The sequence below is a fragment of the Ursus arctos genome, unplaced genomic scaffold (assembly GCF_023065955.2).
Source record: "Ursus arctos isolate Adak ecotype North America unplaced genomic scaffold, UrsArc2.0 scaffold_16, whole genome shotgun sequence".
Classification (NCBI taxonomy): Eukaryota; Metazoa; Chordata; class Mammalia; order Carnivora; family Ursidae; genus Ursus; species Ursus arctos.
In genome coordinates, this window is record NW_026622830.1 from 14,790,116 (window position 1) to 14,800,218 (window position 10,103).

General features: G+C 43.6%; 1 protein-coding gene across 1 annotated transcript; it reads left to right on the top strand.

The window, feature by feature from the left end:
• Positions 1-222: 222 nt before the first annotated feature.
• On the top strand, positions 223-9,428 carry LOC113258289 (WAP four-disulfide core domain protein 8). The gene is made up of 6 exons (XM_048222099.1): positions 223-278; positions 1,850-1,959; positions 5,031-5,171; positions 6,397-6,564; positions 8,181-8,321; positions 9,289-9,428. Exons 1-6 carry the CDS (start codon positions 223-225, stop codon positions 9,426-9,428), a joined length of 756 nt encoding a protein of 251 aa, XP_048078056.1.
• The last annotated feature ends 675 nt before the right edge of the window (positions 9,429-10,103 follow it).

Below are 10,103 nucleotides of genomic sequence, written 5' to 3' on the forward strand. Positions count from 1 at the left end.
AGAAGAAAGAAAGAAAGAATCATAAAAAGAAAGAGAGAGAAAGAGTGTGAAAGACTAGGGCTTAGTGAGGTTCAGGCACCGAGCCAAGACTGCATAGCTGGTAAGTGGGGAATCCATGAGGTTCAATGGCTGAGCCAAGACCACATAGCTGGTAAGTGGGGGTCCACAATGTGAACTCAGGTCCAACTCCAAGCACTGTTTTTGATCATTCCATGCCACTTCATGAATACTCTTCACCCCATCTCATCTAATCCTCACAGTGACAGCAAAGCTGCCAGGTAGGTTGTATGGTTTCCATTTTCCAGATGAGAAAATTGAGTCTCCAAGATACAGCTACAGTGATAATTTACCAAGCAAGGACCAAAACTCAGTGTCACTGGGTTTGGGGCCATAATTGTCATTACTGAACATTCCAGGACTATTGTAAAATACGGGGAGCATACAGGATTAGAATTCTGGAGACAAAAATGAATAAATTGCTACAAGCTTTTACTCTCAGGGAGTTTTCAGGAAACCTGGAAAAGAATCTACCCCTTTCCCAGTTCCACCAATAACATAGATGCATTCCTGGCCCTTCTGTTTACCCCCCCTTCTTCTTCCCTTTCTTCTCCTACCGATCTTCCTACTTCTTATGTTCCATAAATGAGTGAATCCATATGATAATTGTCTTTCTCTGTTTGACTTATTTCGCTTAGCATTATCTCCTTTAGTCCTGTCCATGTTGCAGCAAATGTTGAGAAATTGTTCTTTTTGATGGCTGAGTAATATTCCATTGTATATATGGACCACATCTTCTTAATCCAGTCATCTAACAGAAGGGGGAATGAACCATGAGAGACTATGGACTCTGGGAAACAAACCGAGGGCTTCAGAGGGGAGGGGGGATGAGGGAATGGGATAGGCTGGTGATGGGTATTAAGGAGGGCATGTTTGCATGGTGCACTGGGTATTACATGCAAGTAATGAATCATGGAACTTTACATCAAAAACTAGGGGTGTACTGTATGGTGACTAACATAATATAATAAAAATTATTATTAAAAATAAAAAATATCTGATTAAAAACAAAAAAAGATGCATTCCTGGTCATAACAATGTTCTCTCTCTTTCTGTCTCCCTTCCTTTCTGCCTCCATCCCTCTCTCGCGGCTTTCAAAATGCATGTAGTCTGAGAGAGGTAACATGGCAAGGCATCATCAGTTCTTCACATCACAAAATTAAGAAGTACAAAAGGACCAGGAAGAGACATGTGGAAATGGGGGTTGAATGAGTAGGGGAGGATCAACCGTTTATGGGGTGCTCTGGGACTATCAGAAGCTAGGCTTGTATAACACCAGAAGGAATACAAGGAATCCCTTTGTTAACCCAAGTTCATCTGGGACCTTTTTGCCCCGGGAGCTCCAAGACCCTGTGGAACATGCCCAGGCCCTCCTGAAAATGTCATACCATCGGTTTCTTGTCACCAGTGGAGCAAGGAAAAGGTGTTCCCTGGTGTCTGGGGTTGCCTTGGGAATGACAGTGGGCAAACTAGCCCTGCAACTGTTCCAGACAAATCCCTGTGATCATTCATATGTGACCTCTCATGTAGGAGCAAGACATTGGGCAAATGTCCTGGTGGGACACCATCCAGTATCATAGCAGAGTGTGGGGCCACTGGGAGGGTCCTGGGCCTGAAAGTCCTGCCCTACTCTCCATGTGACCTCAGACAAACCCCTTCCCCACTGTACATCTCAGTTTCCTCATCTGTGAACTGGGAGAAGTAGTGGGCCCTCTTCACAGTTCTCAGCGCATGTGCTCTGTGTCTCTCTCTGGCTTGTGCCTAATCCCCGTGCCTCTCCCCATCCACACAGGAACCTTCGTCTCCACAGTTCCATCTCCTCCTGGAAGAATGCAGCACTCCTGCTGCTTCTCTCTCTCTCTTTGGAGGAGACCACATCATCTCCAATCAAGAGAGTCAAACGTGGGTTCAGAGAAGCTGCAGCCTCCCCTCCTTAGGAGCCCTCCTGGGACTGAGGGTCAGACAGGATGCAAGGACTTGTGTTGTATGAGGTCACTTCCTCTGTGGCTTCAGAGCACTAGTTCTACTCACCCACCCTGGAACCTTCAAATCCTTCCTTCATCTGTTCCCTCTGTATTATTTCCCTAGCTTTATCTGGTATGTGTCTTTTCCAAGTTTAATTTTTTTTTTTAAGTGAATCAGTCACTAGGCAGGAGCCCGAGAGCAGAGAACAGGGAGGAGGTGGTTGCACAAGTGGAGGAGAGAGATGGGATGACGTTAGGGGCTGACCTGGAAGTGGTGGCCAAGAGGGGAAGCCATGGGGCTTGGAGAGAGATTAGGAAGTAGAACTGGCCCAAGTCCATGACTGACAGGATGCTAGGGTGAAGGGGAGGGAGGAGTGAACCTCAGGGTTCTCATGGCAGCCTGGGGGACTGTTGATGCCAAATATAAAGATGGGAGCAGAGAGAAGGAGGCACTGCTGAGGGATAGGGAGACACTAAAGCTGATTTATACATGTGGGCATAGATGTCTTATGACATGCCCAGATGTATGTGCCCCAGGTGGCTGGATATGTTTCTTTAGCTTGGAAGTGAGAATAGGTCTGGAGGGAGGCATAGGTATCACAGTTAGCAACATGGGAATGAATGCAGGAAGTGTGTGTCAAGTAATGACAGCAGAGAGCTGAGACCCAAACTCCAGGGAGCTTCCCCAGTACCTGCAGAGGAACCCACAGGGTGTGTGCATTTGGGGAGGAGACTGCACAGACAAGGTAATTAGCTAAGGAGGGCTGACTGGGAGGGAGGAGGGCTCTAAGTGAGAGCTGAAGCTGACACTGGGGCAAGGAACTTCAATGGCTAAACCAAAAAAGGTTTACATGCCTCAGAAGCAGAAAGGGGGTAGGACTGACTAGAGTCTACACTACTGAGAGGACATTTGTCTTTATAGTCCAAAGACTTGTATGTCTTTTTACCTCTTTGGTGGTGTCCCTATTTGATTCCCTTTACTCTCTCTGTGCCCAAACCTAGAACAGTAGTTCCCAAGTAGCAGCCTACATCATGGTGCTCAACTGTCTGTTTTGGTGTCATTGGAGGCATTTTAGATGATGTACTATACCTTGGCTATTTGAATTAAAATTTTTAAAAAAGAGGGAAAAGAATTTAAGTCTCTAGGCTTCACTTTCTAGAGATTCTGATTCAGGCCATAATCTGTAGTTTTTAAAAGATGCACAGGTTTTTTCAATGTGCACTCCAGATTAGAAACCATAACTCTTCTTAGCATCAGACGTCCTTGGAGAGTGCATGAAGGGTGGTATGATGGGTCAGAAATATAGCTGAAAAGTACTAAAGGTCTCAGTCGACAGTGTTCAGGTATTCTGGAGTGAGTCTTGGATTGAGGTCTTGACACAGCCCTCATTCACTGTATATTCCCATCTCACTTAATTTTTTTTTAACCTGGGAAATTAGGAGGGTGATACTAATGATCACTGTGGTCTTTCCAATTCTAAACTCCTCTAATTACAAGACTAATAGTACCCAAAAGAATCATGCCTCTCTGGTCAGATGTCAGGTGTGGTGTGTCAGGTTTCTCTGCTCAGGTTCTCAGCAGGCTGAAACCAGAGTGGCAGCCAAAGCTGACATTCCCATATGGGACCAAGGGTTCTCGGTGACACTCACTGGCTGTGGCAGAATCATTTCCTTGCAGTTGTACCACTGAAGCTGCTTCCAGAGGCCACCTTCAGTCCAGGGCACCTAGTGCTCTCTGTCCTCGAGGCTCCTAATAGCATGTTGGGTTCCTCTCACACTTCGAATCTCTCTTATCTCTTCTCTATTAGTCAGAGGGCAAACTCTTCTTTTTAAGAACTCAACAGCTTAGGTCTGGCCCAGTCACATAATCTCTATATTTTAAGATCAATTAACTTGGGACTGTAATTCCATCCATGCAATCCCTTCACAGCAGTACCTAAATTCATGTTTGATTCAATAACCAGAGGATGGGAACCTTGGGGATGCAACTTTAGAATTCTGCCTCCCACAAGCTCAGAAATTATAAAGCTATGTCCAGCCCTAAAAAGGGAGGAAGCAAACCCATATCTGCCAAGCTCTTCCCATGTGCCAGGCACCGTGATGAGTGCATACAGGCATCATCCCCCTTAATTCTTAGAAGCAGGTTGTATGTAAGGTGGAGATTGTAGTTGTCATTTTATTTTTTTAAAAGATTTTATTTATTTATTTGACAGAGAGAGAGACAGCCAGTGAGAGAGGGAACACAAGCAGGGGGAGTGGGAGAGGAAGAAGCAGGCTTCCAGCAGAGGAGCCTGATGTGGGGCTCAATCCCAGAACACTGGGATCACGGTCTGAGCCAAAGGCAGACGCTTAACGACTGAACCACCCAGGCGCCCCATGTAGTTGTCATTTTATAGATGGGAAATGTTGGACTCAGGAGGAAGATTTTTTCCTCAAGATTATTTACCTAGTTGTGTTGGACTCAGGCTCCCAAGCCAAGTCCATCTTATACTGCTCCTCCCGTTGCCCATTTCTGTCCCCTTTAGGGGTAATTAAGAAGTTATATAGGGAACTCAGGTTGGTCTTGATTTCACAAGGAGTCAGGGGCCCAAATCAGGCCTCATGACTCCTATACTCCTATTTCCATGATATATCTACCACTCCTTACTAATTAATTTCCCCTATCAACAAAGATTCTGAAGGCAGAGGAATTGGGCATTAACATATTAAGTTTCAAGAGGAGAGAGGAGCTCCTGAACTTAAGGTAAGGCCCTTGTTCCCTATCTAATTCCCTGACATGGAATCTGAGATGCTTCCCCTTCAGTTGACCTGAGCACGGATTCCTGATTCAGATCAATCTAAATGAGCTATGAGTGGTGAGAGGCAGACCCAGCTCCTAAATATAAGCAGAGGGAGAACTGAGGGTGGAAGGTAGAAGAGAGGGCTGGTAGAATGTCACTATTTACCTTTTCCATGGGAGGAGAGCTGAAACCCTCAAGGGATGTGAATTTGGACATTGCTTTCTTGCAGAGAAACCAGGAGTGTGCCCCCAAGAGAGGGTCATCTGTATGACTAAAGTTCCAGACTACTGCACAACTGATTGGCAGTGCCTAAACCACATGAAATGCTGCTCATTCGCCTGTGGGAAAAAGTGCATGGATCCATTCCAAGGTAGTAGACCCCAGGCTGAGGGCACAGGTGCCTTTTCAGGTGTCTTACTTCCTGCTCCATCCAGAACTGGTTGAATGATTCCCTTGGATTGTAGGACAAAGAGGTCAGGGTTCATGCTTTTCTCTTTCTCTAATCAGATTCCCAACCCTCAAGTACAAACAATGAGTCCAGGCATGGTGGATGTCAACTGGAAAATATTGATGATAGTCTTCTTTGATCAAACATTCAAACATTCACAAATAACTAATACTTTTTGCATGATCACTAAGTGTTAAGAGACTATTGTTGGCACTGTGGTAAATACAAACCTCAGTCAGCTTAGATGCTGGGCTTGGATTTGGACTCTGTGGCCTTCAAAGAGGTTTTCTGAGGACTCAAAGTATAGAGCATCTCATAATAGGAAATATTATATATACACATTTTCATTCATTCACTCATTGTTGTTATCTATTGTTAATGTCCTTTAGTCAAAGACCATCAGGAGCACACCTGTAGTTGAACAAGTTGGATTTATTACTCATTGCACTGAGAGAGAACATTCACCAGAGACAACCTGAGGGATCTCAGTAAGAAGCTGTTGGAAATAATCTACTATAGGATTGAGGCTTTGATTGGGGAATTTGGGGAGTGGATTTGTTCTACATTGGGTGATGTCAGAAAGTCAGGCAATTTTGTGATGATCTCAGGGAATCTTATCTACAGAGAGGGCAGGCTAGACTGAGGATAAAGTTATAATGGGTAGAGAAGGATAAAGTTATAATGGGTAGAGAAACATAAAGCACTCATAGGTGTTTGGTATTTTGTGGGTTTCACAATACCGTCTTTTAGTCTACCTTTATGATGGTCCCAGAGAGACCCTGTTTGATGTTGATGTCCTGTGACTTGTCTATATCTGACATGGCTCAGCTGTAAGCATCAGATCAGCTTCCAGACATGAGAGGCTGCTGTTTTTCTTTTTTCATGTTTCATTCCTTCTATGTGCCAGGTGCTTTGTTAGGCACTTTGGATATAGTCGCTGAACAAATCTTACCTCACAAAGCTCAGGGCCTTAGAGAAGAAAGATCAGCTCCATATTTGTAGGAGAGCTAGGCTAGAACTTTTATTGACAGTGGCTCTCTCTATGACTTGTATGGTCATACCAAGAATTGTGTAAAAGCTGAGAGCCTGACCCTTTCTATTTTTCCCTACCCTTTATGTTCTTCCCTTTCTGCTTCCCTGTGTTCAGAACCCTGCATGCTACCCTCAGACAAAGGACAGTGTAACATTAGTCTCTTGCGCTGGTATTTTGACTTTCAACGTCAGTCCTGCCAACGCTTCAAGTATGGAGGCTGCCATGGGAATGCCAACAACTTCATCAGCATTGTACACTGCCAAATGGCTTGCTCATCAACTGGTAAGGCAATCTGAGATATTAGTCTAACCAGAATTAGTATACCAGCATAGTTATATGGTCAGGCTTTGAAGTTAAACTGCCTTGGTTCAAGTCAACTCTGTCATTCACTGATGGGTGGTCCTGGGTCAGCTGAAGCTCAGCATTCTTGTCTATAAAAGGGGGATAATAATAGCATTTACCTAATGGAGTTGTTGTGCCAGAAAAATGACACAGTGCACATATCCATTGAGTAGTACCTGGGGACTCACCCAAGAATGAAGCATAAACAGGTCAGGTCTGGACTCCTAAGAAGTAGGGGTAGAGCATGGAGTAAGTGAAGAATAGGCTGAGGTGAAGGTAAGGGCTGTGGATTAATTCCTACTATAATGACAACCACCAGTAACAGTGTCTTACAGAGGTAGGTGCCAGATAACCCAGATAAAAATCCTCCTTGTTCCATTTACTGCAAATTTCTTCATCTCTTGGAGGTGCAGTTCCCTCCCCTGTAATACTGGAATAACAGCAAAGACCTCACTGAGTTTTTGGTCGATTATATATGATCAGAACAAAAGGATTTGACATGGGGGCTGGTCAGTAGTGTGGGTTTGCTAAATGGTAGAACTCCAGGTGGTGAACATTGATGTTCAAATACAGCACTGTATGACTTACAAGGCAACACTAGATCCTTGCTTTCAGAGTCTGGAAAGCAGGCAGAATAATGTACCATCACCTCCAGTATACAGACAAGGAAACAGATCAGAGAGGTAAAGTTACTTTCCCAAGGATTCACAGTAGGGCAGGGGTGGATCTGTAATTTATTTCTGTAAGTCCATTGGGCCTGAATAGCAAATGCAGTCTTGTGGTCTAACCCTTTGCAGGAGGCTTTAAGGAATCATGGCACTATGTGTTAGACCTTGGCTGACCCTCAGAAGCAGCAGGAGGAAGAAGGCAGGGAAATGGGCTTGGGCAGGTTTGGGGAAAATTTAGTTTGGGGCTCACGAAGAACCTAACAATAGCTCTGAGGGTCAAACATACCACACTCTGTCAGAGTCTGACTTGAGGGAGATGGAGGAGAAAGAGAAGAAGAAGAAAGAGAAGGAGAAGGAGGAGAAGGAATAAGAGAAGAAAGGAAATACTTTCTGCCCTTGAATTTGCAAGTAGATAATGACAATAGGAAACATGCACAAAATCTGAAAGAATTTATTTCCACACCATCTATGTCCTAGTGACCCACACAGTTGTAACCCCTGTCTGAATTTGACTTCCAAACTCCAACTGCATACTCTACTCCTTCATCTCAACCTCACAAACAACTCACATTTCACTTGTCTCAAATGGAACTCCTCATTTTTGCTCTGCCACCTCAATTCTGACCACTTCTTACCACGTCTTCAGCTGCCACCCCAATCCAGGAACCTGTCTTCTCATCTGGAGCTTCAAAGAAAAAGCTTAACTCTCTTTCTCCTACATCCCATGAGATGCTGAGGCATTCCATTTCTCCACAGCCTACCAGAGGTAGTCACGGTAGAGTGAACCAAGTCACAGAAAGACACACTAGTTTCAAAGGGGGAGGGAGGTGTTTGAAGGGTGTGAGATGGGGTGGGGTTTGATGGAACTCACATCTACTCTTGTTTTAGTCAAGAAGGGACAGTGCCCACTCTTCCCTTTCAAGGACCGTATGGAGTGTCCAACTTCATGTAAGAGTGACTTCGATTGCTCCGAAACTGACAAATGTTGTGAATCCATGTGTGGCTTTGTTTGTGCCAAGGCCTGGACAGGTGAGGACTGGGGATATACCTCCCAAAATCTTTGGGACATATGCTAAGCATGCCATGCTGTCCCATGGAATGGGGATGCCCCTTTGGTTGACCTTAGATATCTCTTGGAATTTTTCCTTCTTTAATGCCCAATCACTGCTCTTGTGTTGTCCTCCTGATTTCAGGAAACCATGGTGCTAGTCTTCAAAGCCAACCATGCACATTATCATTCCCTATTTTTCTCCACGAGAACTTATTTAATTCTGAGTCTCATTCTTCACTGACTGACAGGTGACAATATCCACTTATTCATACAAAAAAAATGATAACCATTAGGTACATTCCTAATAAACCCTTATGTCTACACAGAACTTCACAACATGTACAGCATATTCATATCCTGAAAGGTATGCTGAGGAAAAGATGAGTAGCAAAATGCTGTTGGGGCAGAAGTGAACTCTGGAGCCTCTGAGGCTACTGCTCATTTCCTAACATAGTGATGGGATAGTATGGTAATGTCCCAGGGATTCTTAGTGTTTTGTGGTGTATACAGCACGGTATGCTGGAAGGAACCCAGGGCCTTGCAACTGACTCAATTCTTCTACTTGTTTTCTCTATGGCCATAGACAAGTCACTTGCCCCTACATGATCCTCAATTTCTACAATTTATCAAATAAGGACGTTCTAAGTGCTGTCTAATAGTCCTTCTACCTCTGGTACTCTGGGATTTGATAACCCATATTCACTAATTCTGTGGGGATCAACAGAAATCCTATCAGATTGTCCAAGTCAGAGATGGCAAGCCTTTTTGGTACTCCTCAAATTATTAGCCACTGAGAGTTGATACTCTGCCTTATGCATTCTATTGTTACTCTGGGGGGAAAGGTAAGAGACTTAGTCAGAATAAAACCCTATTTAGGGTTCCCCAAGTTCCCCCAATCTATGATCAAGTATTTCAAGTTCAAGTGTCTTATTTTATCCCATAAAGTCAAATCAAGTTTCTGCCCACACAAGCCCATCAAGTGTTCCAAGATTGATAGACCCAAGTGCCTGCAGGATCATGATTGCCCAATGTTACAGAAGTGCTGTTCACATTGTGGACTGAAGTGCCTGGAACCTCAAAATTGAAGAGTAAGTGAAAAATATTATCATTGATCTAATTAATTATGAGTAGCATAATAAAAAGCTATCAATTTTCTCTTCTATCCAACTACCTTCCCAACTTGTCTTATGAAGTATAACAATATTTAATGGGGTTACTTTGATTTTATATATAATCATATCATCTTAAAATGATGAGAAATTTGACTCTTCTTTATTCCAATTTCATGACTTACTTTGTTTCCTTGCCTTTTTTATAATAATTTTTTATTATGTTATGTTAGTCACCATGCAGTATATCCTTAGTTTTTGATGGAATGTTCCATGATTCATTATTTGTGTATAACACCCAGTGCTCCATGCAATATATGCCCTCCTTAATACCCATCACTGGCTTATCCCAATGCCCCACTCCCCTTCCCTCTGAAGCCCTCAGTTTGTTTCCCAGAGTCCACAGTCTCTCATGGTTCATTCCCCCTTCTGTTTGCCCCCTCTTCATTCTTCCCTTCCTTCTCTACTGATCTACCTATTTCTTATGTTCCATAAATGAGTGAAACCATATGATAATTGTCTTTCTCTGCTTGACTTATTTCACTTAGCATAATCTCCTCCAGTCCCGTCCATATTGCTGCAAATGTTGTGAAATTGTTCTTTCTGATGGCTGAGTAATATTCCATTGTATATATGGACCACATCTTCTTA

Bases quoted from the DNA above. Each gene is read 5' to 3' on its own strand.
- LOC113258289 (XM_048222099.1), top strand. From the start codon at position 223: ATGAATACTCTTCACCCCATCTCATCTAATCCTCACAGTGACAGCAAA. The intron at 279-1,849 runs GTAGGTTGTATG...CCATCCACACAG, and splicing joins AGTGACAGCAAAGCTGCCAG to GAACCTTCGTCTCCACAGTT. The intron at 1,960-5,030 runs GTGGGTTCAGAG...GCTTTCTTGCAG, and splicing joins TCCAATCAAGAGAGTCAAAC to AGAAACCAGGAGTGTGCCCC.